The sequence below is a fragment of the Manduca sexta genome, chromosome 24, assembly GCF_014839805.1.
Source record: "Manduca sexta isolate Smith_Timp_Sample1 chromosome 24, JHU_Msex_v1.0, whole genome shotgun sequence".
Lineage (NCBI taxonomy): Eukaryota > Metazoa > Arthropoda > Insecta > Lepidoptera > Sphingidae > Manduca > Manduca sexta.
The window spans coordinates 17215248-17230158 of record NC_051138.1 but is presented as its reverse complement, the minus strand read 5'-3'; the positions used below and the strand labels follow the sequence as shown (position 1 = coordinate 17230158).

The window sequence follows — 14911 nt, the reverse complement described above, 5'->3', positions numbered from 1 at the left end:
CATTAACTTTTAATTTATAGTATGATGAATTTAATTTAGCGTATTTTTGGCAAATTATCCATAACGCCACTTCAGAAGCCGATGCTAGATTACTAAACTCCAGGCGTTTTTAAACAATGTAAGCCGCAAATAGCGTGGGCTATTATCCTGGCCGAATTTGTAAATGGGCCAAATCGCGTTAGTTCCGTAATGGCACCGCGCCAGAGTTCGCAACACCGTTAGGCCAATACATCGCTCGCACGAAAGCAAGGAATGCGTATCGGCCGATCATTAGGTTTTAATGCAAGGAAATGCGTTTTTTGAAATCGTTTACGACTTTGCTGTTGGTTGTACAGATCATTCTGTTATGTTTATGATTTTACCTCATGGTTGAAACCATATTGAGGCCTATGGGGGCTCGCGCACATTTCCCGACCTTCTCCCCTCCGCCCATCCTAAGGACGTTCCCTTTCCTTCCCCAGATAACCTGTCCCAACTTTCCTACAGGGTCCTACAGTCCCCAAGTCAAAGGATTAAATCCGATCCAATATTACATTCGCAGGTTTCCAGTGTTGACCGCGGGTACCGATTTTAAAAAGAAACTTACTTTTGAACGGATCGACGCGCAGGTCCTCTCGGATCCGCAGCGCCTCGCCGATGTCGCGCCGCTTGACGCACTGTATGCCCAGGTTCCGGAACTGGTATTCATTATTCTCGTCGGTGATCTCGGTGCGGACGGAGAACACGCCGCGGTCGCAGTGGTCGCGCCCGACCAGGTTGTGTGGGTGCGGCCTGGGGAACACAAGCAACTCTTGAAGATGCTACTGGGTTTATGAAATGGTGGAATATAATACCACTTCTTCAAGGGTGCTATTTAGGTGAAGTGGTGGAATGAACATCTAACTCGTTAGAAATAAGACACCTAGAAAGTGGGTCGGTGTTTAATGCGAATATAGTAGATTCTCTTTTAAATCATGACAGCAGTTATGCTGAGTTTAGCCTTATAAGGCTGTAGACATACAAGATAATCTTTTTCTCCCCCTAGACCTTTCATAATCTGGATAGCGAATAACGAATCTTCTAATTATATTTATCCGTGGCGAATGTTCCATATAACCCGATTCCTGCCGGCTTCCCTTTCATAATTTGTGTAAAACTTGATTGTCATTAAATCGATTTGTAGACCCCATTTATGGATATTAGTACCCACATGATGCGCCAGGTTCTCTTTCGGAAAATTTCACCCTTCGTCACTAATATTTTAGTCATTTACGCATTTCAATAAAGGTTTTTTGTTGACATATTTTTAACTGACTTAAAAAAAACGAGGAGGTTCTCAATTCGACTGCATATTTTTTTTGGTTTTTTACCTCAGAGCTTTTGACTGGGTGAACCAATTTTGATGAATCTTTTTTTGTCCTATATAAAACGTGCACTGTGATTATATGTTACCTGTAAGGCTCATCTTTGGTGACACACGACACTACGATGGAGACGGTGCCGGTGTAGCCGATTATCTTGATGGCGGGGAAGGTTCGGTTCTCGGGCGTGCTCGACGCGCCGGGAATCGAACCGGCTGATCTGCCCTCGCACTCATATCGAAATCTGGAACAAAACGTATCGTGTAAAGATATTTATATGTATGCTAAGATGTTTTTATTACATAGATACGTTGTCCGAGCTCAATACTGGCAAGACCAATGACTAAATATAAAGAGGACAGGCCTCAAAAGTTAGCTATATGAATAAGTTATGTCAGGGAAATCGACGCAGAATTGTCAATATATATGTCTATCTCTTTTACTCAAAGCTTATTTGGAACGCAACAAAAAAAGACAAAAATAATTGCTTTCTTCGCATATGGCACTATTTCGTTTACTTCAACACACTGGGACCGCCTTGCGGCAGAAACGCCATGTTATGCGGGCCAGTCAGCAAGTACATGTAGTGTCAGACGATGTAAACAAATCTTCATAAATATTGAATTTAAAGTAATATAATCATATTCTCAATTGTTCAGTGTGTTTATTAGTGTATTTGTTAAGTTTCGAAAATGACTCAGTGTTGTGTGAAAGGATGCAAATCGAATTCACGCAAGAAAGACCCCGAAATATCTTTTCATAGGTTAGTAACTGTTTTTACCGAAAATTAGCAAATATCTTTGTATATTTACTTTTTGGATTTGTTTTTATCAATTAAAATGATACGTGGATCTGGTTTGTTAAGCTTTGGACCCTTTTAGGCGTGATTTATACACATTAAAATCATTATGTTTGTTTACACACGAGCTTAGGGATGGGTGGGTGGATTTGTTTAGAAATTATTGATATCGATATTTTAACAGACGCCCGTTTATCAGTTACGGTTTTTGTCTTTGAAAGAATGTTAGAGCACACATCAATATTGTATTATCCAGAACGACAAACTAAGTGAAATTAGAATATTTTTTTAAGATAACCAAAAAATTTAAAAACCAAGGCAAAATGAATTGAGAATATTGAGCGACGTGATTGGAATCCTACATCAAATACATATTTCTTTACATTTTGAGAAGATATGCATAAACCACACGTATAATTAACGCGAGTAAAGATAACTGTTTTCCAACAATATTCCCGATAAGTAAAATAGTAATGATTATTATACTTCACCTAATAGTAATATTACTTTAATATATTGCTATGAATAAAATTAGAATTGTTACATAAAAGAATAGATAAACATAAAAGAAACAACATAAAGATGAAATGTAAGATATATTTTTACAATTGGCGGTCTTATGTTTCGAGCAACCTTTGCATGCACGGAAATAGATACATAATCACATTGTTGTTATTGCAAATAATTATTATAATTGATTATCTTAACCACCATCTTTACGCTCATTGATTTTAGTTTGCTGAAACATGGTTATGTTTCTCGATCAAAGAGCATAATAATAAAATAAAATAAAACCAACCAAATAATTGCTGACTACGCTATCTTATTCCATTTATCATGTATTAAGTAAATATGTTAATCTGTAACTTAAATTTTTAGCAAGGAATAGTGCAACATACAAATATAGATCAAACACAACTGGATGTTTGTCACAACAGGTACTGCTTTCTTTAACAATTGTTACTTATAAATCAGTTTCAGTTTGTTTGTTTATATTATGGTTTGTTATATTTATATTATGGTAGAACCTAACCCTTTTCGTATTTGATCTTTTGGGCTTGTTTGTCTCTCTTTTTAATTCTTCGATGTCGATACAAAATTTTCGGTACTAGCATATCACTATTGTAAGGGGCGGAGTCGGCGCCATTTTATGCATTAAATGTGCCGCATGTCACGTGACCATATTACCCATCCTCTATACTCTTTAATCATTGGGCAAGACGAAAACAAGGTAATTGCCCGACATTCACTTAGTCAACCTCCGACCACTGTCGCGGCTAGTCGGCTTACTAACTTTTTATAATTTTATAAATAAAATGCCTTCCTGTGTTTTAGACGAAGTACAAATTATATTCCAACTGTGAATGAAAAAACGTTTCATTTCTTACGTCAGTAATAAGTATACACTATTTAACTTATTTTTTTAACTAATAAATGCATTTTATTCGACTGTCATGGCGAGGGGGCGATCGTCGCTCGGACCCATTCGGGCACACTCGGGCCCACTCGGGCCGTATCAATGCGAGCCGCTAGGGCTGTGACTATAGTAAATAGTGCGCTGTTTTTATGTGCCATTTTGCTAGTCTATGACGCGTCTATTTGTAAAACGTCATTATATATATAGGTATGTTTAAAGACATTTTAATTATACATATAAATGGTAGGTAGTAGTGTACTTTCGTTTATAACTTGATAAGGTTGTAGGTTTCTCGTGCGAAAGCTTGTTGGACAGATACTACTGTATTATTTCGTTGCCAAGCTAATAGTAAGGCATTTTCGGACTTCACATCTGCTGTAAAGTTTCTTATATTTACGCCAATGTTAGGTATTTAAATAAATCTATTTTTCGGATTTTATTGCGTTTTTTTATATTATAATTTTCTCGCAATGTTTCAATCATTTAATAAAATCTGAATTAAATATCCCTTAATTGTCCATGGCAGCAAATGACTGGGATAAAAAGTCTATATTTAACCAAGGATATGGTCTATCCGTGTACCAAATTTCATCTAAATCCATTCAGCAATTGCTGCGTTTACTTGTATTCATCTAAACATTTTCACAAACTTTCGCATTCATATTAGTTAGCCTTGATTAGATATCTGCCGTTTAACAATATTTATCGTTAATCCATCCAACATTGATTACTATACTGCGAGCCTATGGGAAAAATCCGTCAGTAACTAGCCTAAAATAACGCATGCTCTGAGGTACGGTCTAAATATAAAGGTTGCATACCATGAGAATCAGTGGTGAGGTGAATCAGTGAGGAACGTTCAACTGGAGATCAATATACTAAAGAATTATAAACACAATATTATAAGTTCACTAATTTTGCTCGCGATTTAGCCTGCGTGAAGGAGTTTTCAGGGATAAAACTCTCGCTATTATTTTCCGGGTGGAAAGTAGCCTATAACCTTCCCAGGGTCTTAAACTATCTCCATACCAAATGTCTTAAAAATATATTAAGTAGATTTTGAGAAAATCGATAACATACAGACAGACAGAGAAGGGGACTTTGGTTTATAATATGATAGATAGTTAAACATTAACTTGTGTATAGTGAGACGCGTTATTTGCGCCTGCTGCTTGTCGAGTGCTGGAAGCGTCGTAATTGCGCATAAAAAATAACACTACGCAGTAATTTGAATTACAAAATACTACAAAATAAATACCTACTCCAATACGCTCGTCTCTCAGCCATTACATGTATGTCATGCTTCTTAAGAATACAATAATCGCATACTCTGCCACAAAAATATACAAAGTGGTCGTATTCTTTACTTACAAATATATTCATTAGGGCCGTATGATCCAGCAAGAGCAGCCACAGGCTTTAGATTAGGATATCGGTTGCAGTTTAATGCGTATTCTTACAAGCCACGACATATGTAGGATAGTGAAGCATGGCAAAAATTTACTCTGTAATCATTTGAACAATTTATACCCGTGTTCAATAGAATTCCGTACATATATACCAATTTTCAGGTGTTAAAAAAGGCGAGGAAGTTGACCTGACCGATTGCGCTGAACCACTGAACATACTGCCACGTGTTCAAGTGTTTTCGATCATAATAACGTTCATAGTTCGTAGCGCACGCTCCGCTGGACAAGACTGGGGTGCCAGACTATCCGCTCGGCGTCACTAATCAGATCACCGTATTGAAAGGCTGCAAATTAATGTCCTACTAAGTATTTAGTCGCGCACCGCGTACAATAGGAAGTTATTGTGGTTTGTTGACGCGGGAGTCCCCCGGTTTATCGGAGATCGACGACGCGCTAGGTGACGCTTTGAATTGTTACTATTGTTAGTTCTAGTAACTTGTTCACATGCGTACGGAGGCCGCACTGAGACGAATTTGCGAAAACTTACTGCGGGACTGTCTGAGGCCGAAAATATCTTGTAGATAATGAATGTAACTGCCTAGATAGCGCATCTGTAATGTGTGCGCGGTACGTCACTGGGATTCCGGGTTCGAATCCCCGGTATGGAAAAGTAAATTCAGGATTTTCTGGTAAGTGTTCGCCCGGAGTCTGGACTCAGTAATTTGTGTTCGATATGGCGATAGGCTCGCTCCTTATTACTCACAATGCGAAAAGTGGCTGCCCAGGTTACACGCCTACCTACCCTTTCGAGAATAACGCGTGATGTGTGTTTTAACTGTACTCGTATCTCAATGTGGGGTCAGGGACCAGGGATCATACATTTTATACTGACGCTGCTAAATAATTACTCGGTTCCTAACGATAAGCACAGTTATATTATATAATTAAATATAGTACATGTATAATGTCGACCGACAGCCGATGTACACCGGAGTAAAGCGATGTCTCGCGTGCAGTTTTTTAACGTATCAACTTCAGTGAATGGCTAGTCTAAAACCAAACATACACATCCATTAGGATAGAATTGTCTTTGTAAATAAAATACAAACTATAGATTCTTACTAGGCACGAACGTAAGAATATTTTATCCGTACTACGTATTATACTAATTTACAATTATTGTACATAAGGAAAATGTTTCCATAATACGTTCATTGTCATTAATATGTGTAATATAAGCAATTTTGTTGCATTCTCAATAGTAGCAAACAAGGAATTAGCCGTGGAAAAGTAGCACACATACACGACTTTTATTCTCGAAGTGGTAGGCAGAGGCGCAACTGGTGCACTGTTCCATGATGTGATAGGAGGCGAGCCTATCGCCATATCGGGAATCCCAGACTCCGTCTGATACTGAGTAGAAAAATCCAATATTACATTGCCCAACTTAGGCATCGAACCCCACACCTCAACACTGCAATCGTAACGTAATACAACTAACCGAAGCAGTTGTGAAAAAGTAGCTTCGTAATAAAATTATATAATATAATATAATAATATCAGCCCTGTATTATATACTTGCCCACTGCTGAGCGCGGGCATCCTCTACTACTGAGAGGGATTAGGCCTTAGTCTACCACGCTGGCCTAGTACGGATTGGTAGACTTCACACTCCTTCGAAATTCCTATAGAGAACTTCTCAGATGTGCAGGTTTCCTGACGATGTTTTCCTTCACCGTTACACGATGTTTTCGTTCACACGATAAATTCACAAAGAATGATTTTAGAAAAGTCAGAGCTGTGTGCCCTTGGGATTTGAACCTGCGGACATTCGTCTTGGCAGTCCGTTCCACACCCAACTAGGCTATCGCCGCTTTAAAATTATATATCAGCGAAAAAATAATCGCATCGGAAAATCCGCTTCCGAACCTTTGTCGTATATTAGCACCGTAGTATTATAATTATCTTTCCTAACTTAAAATGAAAATATTTCGGCTAGTCATAAATATTAGTTCAAACCGTGGATATTTTAACCGGCTTCATAAAAGGTAGGTGCTGAAGTCGTCATATATAGTTATAGCAGACAAAACGAGCAACGCGGTTACACTTTAATGAATCTAACCTTCGTCAATAAAGTCAACAATATCAGAGGCATGTGTCAAATGTGCGGAACCCAGGTTTTATGGTACTCGAAAATACGACATTAAGTAATTTATTTATTTATAATAAGGTACACCAACAGCACCACATATTCCATCAATCAATATTTAAAAATAAGCAATGAGGTACAGCATCTGATATGTGTGCTACTAATACGTGAACACAGCATTTACCACTAACAACATATTGTAATTAAAATCTAAAACATAATAATAGGAGGTAGGAAAGAAAATTATAAAGTATTAAAAATATAAAATCAATGAGTAACGATTACATACTAAACAATTTGTCTTTATAACACAATTGTAAACAATGTCATACAATTAGTAACAGAAAAGATTAATGAGAATATCTTGTAGAGTAAATATAAGAATTTATCAAAAGTTGGTTACATGTTTAGTAATGCGCCAGACTACACTCAACACAAAACCTATTCTCATCAATTTCCTAACAATGTGATCTATAAAATAAACTCTCTAAAACGCTTCCCACTTTTAGCTGACATCTTGCTGCGCGCAAACATTATTAGATAGCACCATTATATTTTATAACAATCCACAAATGATACACCTGTATAATTAATTATGTTTATGTACATTTGTTGCACATACTTCCACTGCGTTTTCCTGTTGTCTACAGCGCATTATACTTTTTTTAAATTTTATATTAATGTAAGGTTATTTATTCGTCTTTTAACGTTACATTTTTCATTTATATTTATTTGCTATAGTAAAACTTTATATTCTACATATCTTGATCTATTAGTGTTGACAATTTGAAAAAAAATTACACTTATCTGTCATCTTTATTAAACCTATCTACAACTTTTATGTATATTGCAAATATCATCGATTCAGCAAAAGTATTTTCGGCACGAATCAGGTTATAAATAAACTAAAACATTGCAAGCTACACCCAAGAAGAAGACTACAGACGCTTATTACTTAACGAGCTAAGAATTTGAGCACAATTACTTCCTTTGACGTGAAATGTAATTCAACATGTTGAGACAAAACACTGAATTGCCATTACCGACCTAAACGTTTAGGAAGGCTGTAAATGTACTAAGATTAAACGCGTCTTTTATTAATTTTCCATTTTTTGGTTAATTTTATTGCGCCGAACACAATAAGTATAGGTAAATACAAAGATAATATTTGTTTTAATTTATTTACGTCCTTCGTTAAGTTTAAACGTTTATTTCTTTACACACATAAAACACAATTTGCAAAATAAATTCATGGTTTCTATCATTACTTATGGTACGAATACCAACTCAGTATACGCTATTGAAAATCAGCACTAATTTACACTAGATCCCTAATGAAGACGATTTAAATAAATATTAATAGCAGCCCTGTACCATATGCCTTTCCACTGCTGGATACAAGCCTGTACTGCTAACAGGGTTCAGCCCTAATCCACCACGCTGGCCTAGTACGGATACGTAGACTTCACATACTAGCTTTTAATTTCTTTCACATGTAGAATATAATAGGTCAAAATGTATCTACACCTGTATCTTTTTAGAAGGCCCAAGTATTTTTAGAACCATTCATGCTCGTTCCGCGGTCACTGCTCGGACACGTGGCGAAAGTGATGTGAGGCAATAAACAGTAAGGTAAACAATGGTGGTGCGTCACCGGACAGCGAACAAATCAAGGTTTTACGCCACTACGTGAATATAGCTGTAACGGAGACTTGCGGAGAACTGCCGCTTTTGAGAATAAAAAAACAATCATGTACACTAGAAACCGGTTATAACGACTCCGGTTATGGCGCCGCACCGGTTATAATGACTAAACAGTAAGGTCTCTTTAAATAAATGCATATAAAAGCATATCGTTTATAACGACTATCGGATATAGGGTCCAGATTCGGTGATCCTTTCGATATCGCTATAACCGGTTTTCACTATATTAGTATATCCCACTGCTGGGAACCGGCCTTCGGTATTACTACAAGGACGCGAGACTTTCAAGAGTACATCAATGGTAAAGCTTCTTATTAGATTACTTTTGGGTAGAAACATATCATGCTTCGTTATATTTTCACGAGTAGGCACCTATAACTCGTTCAGATTAATATCGGCTTCCCTTCGCCACTATCGGTTATTTTCGGACAAGCTGACGGTCGATTAGTTCTTTAGGCGAGGGGCCGCGGGTTCGTTTTGACGAGGCAAATAATTGAATGATTCGCACATGAATTGTAGGTAGGTGTTGAGGAACTAACAGTTCATTGAACTACGAATTATAATATCCAAGACACAAAATATGAGGACACAGATTCGATTCCGGTAATAACAAATGTTCGTATAATCAGAAATACTCGTTTAGTGACTGTATTAAGTGATGAGTGAGTTAAAAGTGGTAGAGTCCGGGGTCTGAGATCCAGTTTTGAATCCCAGCCCGACAAAGTGATATTGGGTTTTTTTGCTCAGTGTCAGCCCGGAGTTTGGAATTTGTCCAATATGGCAACAGGCTCGCCCACTTACACATCATGTCACGGCACACACACGAAAACTGGGTGCCCTGCAGCGTTGATAGATTTTTTTTGCCAAGTCGGGATTTCGAAACTTTGAATGAAAAAAATCAGGATTCTTTCGTCGAAAGCAGGACATAGTAAAAAAACGTATATTATAGGTAGGTTTTTAAATATTAATCCTTTTATTTGAGTTTTAAATTACGTTTACGTGATAATAGATAGCATAAATGGCCATAGAATAAAAATATATTTTAAATCATATTTACCCTATCGTCATGTGGTGGAGTCTTCTAGGTTTTGCGAAACAGAAATAATTTAATAACAAAAATCAAAGCCAAAGCAAAAAAGGTTTATTCATTAGAAAAATTTGGTGTTTCAAAATATAATAGTCACAAGCACTAAAACAAATTGAATAGATAGGTATATATGTCTCAGATTGTTATTCCTGTCACACCGCACCACTCGCCCTCCTGCGCGCGCGCTTTTTCAGCACGCACGGTCGAATTATCCCGAAAGCGGGTCTAAGCCTGTCCCGCGCGGACATTAAATTTTGATTTAAAAATCAGGACGTCACGCCAAAATCGGGACGTCTGGCAACGCTGGTGCCCTGTTTGCACCTCTGCCTTCTCTTTAGGGGATAAAGACGTGATATATGTTTTGTTTTGAAAATGGTAGAACCGTCCTGTAGACGTTTCTGTCTACAGCATAAGCCCATACTGTAGTCTCAGAAGACGAAGAAGAGAAGAAAAAGTCGTGAATCATATTACTGTTGTATTAATTATGGTAAGTGAGATATCCAGAAGACTTTGTACTTCCATAATCCCCATTTCTTAATCATCATTTTCATATAACCAAATTTTATATTTTATAACGAAATTTTATGTAACATTACATAAAATTTCGTCTATTTAATCTGGATTGTGCAATGATTATGTTAGTATTAAACGCAACTACAAAAAAAGTCATCGATATTTACAATATTAGTAAAATCACGCTCAAATCAGTAAGTGACAGGCTGGATTTAATAGTTTTTAACAACGAGTGGACATGTATGGAATATTAAATCGCGTGTTACTGATACAAATTCTGAAAATACAATAATCATTATGTATGTTATATGCAAATTAGGTAATATCAATTTGGTGTCTTGATTATCATGAATTTAAGATAAAATTACGTTCAAATGAATCACTTTTTAACGCAATATTTTTAACTCGATTTTATTCATTGTTATTCACGAACGTAAGCTCAATAGTTTTTGCATAATCATATATTATTTTAGGTTTGTACGTTCAGAAATTATTTTGCTATATAAAACCAATTTTAAGATTAACACAAATATATTTTAATGCGAATTATTGCTGTACATTGAGATTTAAAGGCTTTTTTTTTAATTTATATTTATTTACGTTCAGGAATATATCATCCTAGAGTAGGATTAGGTAGGTAATTAAGAACCTACCACATCCACAGTTCGCCATTCTATTTCTCATTAAATAACAGCCCGAGGGGATATAGTCCAAATATTCAGCACACAACACATGGACGGCAAAGCCGAAATACATTTATACGGGAACAAACATTGCTATAATGTGGCGCTGTTTATTTATTGGCCTGGGTTTTAGGCCGCACTAACGCAATGGCAATCATAGTCGTGCCAATCTCATTTACTTTGATAATTATTTTGGTAGGCCGTAGATTCATTCCTACGTGGACGACATGTTCTATGCTCAAATACATCGTATCGATTTCGAGTCTTGGTTTCGCAAGAAAACTAACATATAATTTATTTCTACATATATAAAAATGAATCCCTATTTCCCTTGGTCACACCATCACGCGTGAATAGCTGGACCGATTTCACTTTTTTGTTGTTGTGTTTGTTATTGTCAGGAAAAGGATGTCAGGAAAAAATTTCGCGGAAAATTAGAAAATTGAAGACAACTTAACGAAAATATTAATTTTATATAACTGTCAGTGATTGACAGAATGCGCGCTGCAAATTCATAGTTAAGACGGGACAACGTCTTTCGGGTCAACTAGTCATATTATAAATTCATGGTAACACACACATTTAAATTGGTTCCTTCATCTAGATGGTATCAAAAAAAACGAAGGGAAGAAAAAAAACCGACCCGGGATTTGTCACTTGCCGGTCTACATTTATCTGGGCTTTAGATCACTTAACATCAGGTGCAGTGGTGACACTTTACCATGCCATTGAGAACAAACTTACTCCGCTGCAGTAACAAAAAAAGTAAAATTGTTAATTTAAGACAATATACACTCAATATTTTTGAAATTTATTGGAAGAAACGGAAAATCCTCAACTGTTTAGCAGAGGATCTTAATGGAATAATTAAACTATTCTTTATTAAAGCAAATCAAAAGTGAATTCTGGTATTACCATAGATATATCTAAGGTTTTACCTGACTTTACTACGGGTAGCTATTATTATTTTTGTCTATGAAAATTTAATATCAGTCGATAAAAATCTTTTGGACGTTTATTTCGTATTCTGGTAAATCCTACGCTTGGTATTAACATGAATTCGAAGAACTGGTTACGCTGTACGAAGCCTTTGTCCATAAAGACATGCTGACATATTTCTTTGTGTTTGGTAGTGCAAGTCAAGTAAGTGAAATGAAGCCCAAAAAGCCAACACACAATATATATTTTTTACAGCATGACGAGTGAATAGCTCGTCTGATATGCACGGCTACTGCTCATTAACGATAGGATCAAAGCTCAAAAAATTAAATTATAATGGTCATAATGCTCAGTACAGTCAACAGTGGCTACAATGTCCTTCAAACCGGAACACAAATGTCCTTACACAATACAGCTGTCCGCAGAAATAAGAAGTTTGGTAATTCCAGTCGCATAACAGCTATTGGCTTAATTTCACGAACAGGTTTTTTTTAAACTAGTATTGGTTTTGAAAAGTAAAATCATCGTAAGAAACATTTGGTTAGTTCGTGTTTGGTGTACTTGCGAACGCTATGAGCTGTTCTAGTGACACATGAGCTCCTCTACAATATAGCATGAAACAAAACTTAAACATCCTTGTCGTCTGGTTATGACTGGTCAAGGGACTAACACGTCTCATCAGAAACGACACGCACATTCCAAATACTATGAGCCCTGATATCGACCAGGGTCCGACCAGGTGACCGACCATTGGGTCGCCAGTGTACGTGATGTTACCTGAGCGCTTTGCTGGCGGGCTGCTGCACGACGACCACGTACGGCATTTGCAGCGGCTGGGGCTGCGTGTGCGCCATCGTCTCCTCTACCGACGGCACGCCCGCGCCGAACGACGGATCAGCGAGCGTGATGGCTTCAACTGCACACAGACGACACATTTTATCTTACTTATATAGTAACAATATTGTTCGAGATTGTTTCCGCGTGAATATTTTTCCCGAGAAAATTTGTCTGTAATACTATAGAATATAAAAACTTAATACATCTGAACTAAATTAAACATGCAGATACATTAATTTAATCCTCGGCGAAAAAGATGGGTAATTTATATTACGAAAAAATTTACAGTGCTTTTTATACCAGAAAATGATTTTTACGCAGACGGGACAACGAATATATCCTAGTAATAGAATTATAGAAAAAAACTTAACTTTTTGATTTTACCTAATTTAAAAAGATCAGCTAAGAAAGAGTCCATCAAATAGTACTGACACATTGACTATTTAAAAGAAAACTGCATCAAAATCGGTCTATTCATTTGGAAGCTGACAGACATACAGATACACACCTTAAACTTGTTACACCCCTCTTTTTGTGCAAGGGGTTAAAAGCGAATGTGCATACAGGATACTGTAAATATGTTTATTCATATATTATAGAAAAAACTATAACAAGACATTATCAGTTCAATTCGGCGTTATTGAATATTTGGTAATAGAAAATACTAAATTATTTTCAATAGATCAATGGACCGGTGAACAAATTACCCGATTATATCATAAGTCATTCATCTTTCTACTTACCACGAAACATAATATATTAATTTTAATGAATTATTTCTCAAGCTTTGTCATAATTTTGACCAGGTTTTTCCTATATCATATTTTTAAACACGGGTTTTTCTTGGTAAACTCCAAATGCATATTCCAAACCAAATTTCCAATTAAAAAAATAACCTTGAAAGGCCACATGAACTCGACAAGTATAAAAAAGTTTTAATTTTTGTTTTTGTAATTTTGGATTTGATGAGTAAGATCATAACCTTTTAAGTCGTACGGAATACCAATTGCTAGTGTTCGACTGATGATCGTTTTCGGGCCGAAGCCGACGCTATCGCCACACCTTCGGCCGAAACTGTAGTCGAAGGCTAAAAACTCAAAGAAATTTAGTTCAAGATTCATTACTTATCACTAAGGAAATAAACATTTTAAAACATAATATTTTTGATTTTATATTTACTATAGTTGATTTATAGGTTACAAAAATTACCTTGCAGTTTGTCAAAAATAAAAAAAATCAAAATTATGTTATTTATAACATTTATTTACTTATTTCGTCCTACTTTGGCGCTCTCTAGGAACCTTCGGTCTATATTAGTTGAAATTTCGTTGAAGGGTTTTTTTCTTGGGAGAAGCTAGGCGGTCATACACTACCAATCTCCTATTTAATCGAGATTTGTTTGTAAAACTATATATACCTCGAGTTAACCAATAATTTTACTAAAAATCATAGTATTACAGACTCTCAATTCGTTTTACGCTCAAACGTTTGGCTCATTAAATTATATTTTTTTAAATATACACACCACCTCCATCTATTTTAGATATTCTCTCACGTGGATTTGGTTTTTCCAGTAATATTATCTTAAATCCACGTTATAACAACCGTATTAGTTTCCAACGTGTCAATACTCTCATTTTTCCCGTTGCATTGGGTTTTTGCCCGATATACGGGTTCCTATATCGTTACTTACGTAATTGACTGTTATTGTAAATATACTTTAATAAAATTTCAATAAAAATGACCCACAACCACAATGACTTAAGGTGGAAAATACGATAAAATTACGGAAATAAGGCATTGGCCAAAAATCAAATAACTAACGAGTAAAAGATATGTAAAATACTTTTTTGTAGGAATAGACTATTGTTCCATGTACGGCAGTGGCGAAGGGAGAATTTTATAAGTAACCTGAGGAAAAAATTGCCTTAGATAAGCGGCCAATTTAACAGAAAACAAAACCTAAAACAAACAAAGAAAATCCTAAAAGTGAAGCCGGTACGAATCGGCTTGTGTGGACGCTTCGCCACTGAA

The 14911-nt window shown here is 36.2% G+C and overlaps 1 protein-coding gene across 1 annotated transcript in view; it reads right to left on the bottom strand.

Annotated features, from left to right (window-relative positions):
• LOC115450820 (embryonic polarity protein dorsal) overlaps window positions 1-14911 on the bottom strand; it is a 54277-nt gene that overhangs the window by 14053 nt on the left and 25313 nt on the right. Inside the window, 3 exon segments of the mRNA XM_037442251.1 lie at window positions 587-771; window positions 1432-1584; window positions 12818-12956. Of these exon segments, the coding sequence (XP_037298148.1) occupies window positions 587-771; window positions 1432-1584; window positions 12818-12956 (477 nt within the window).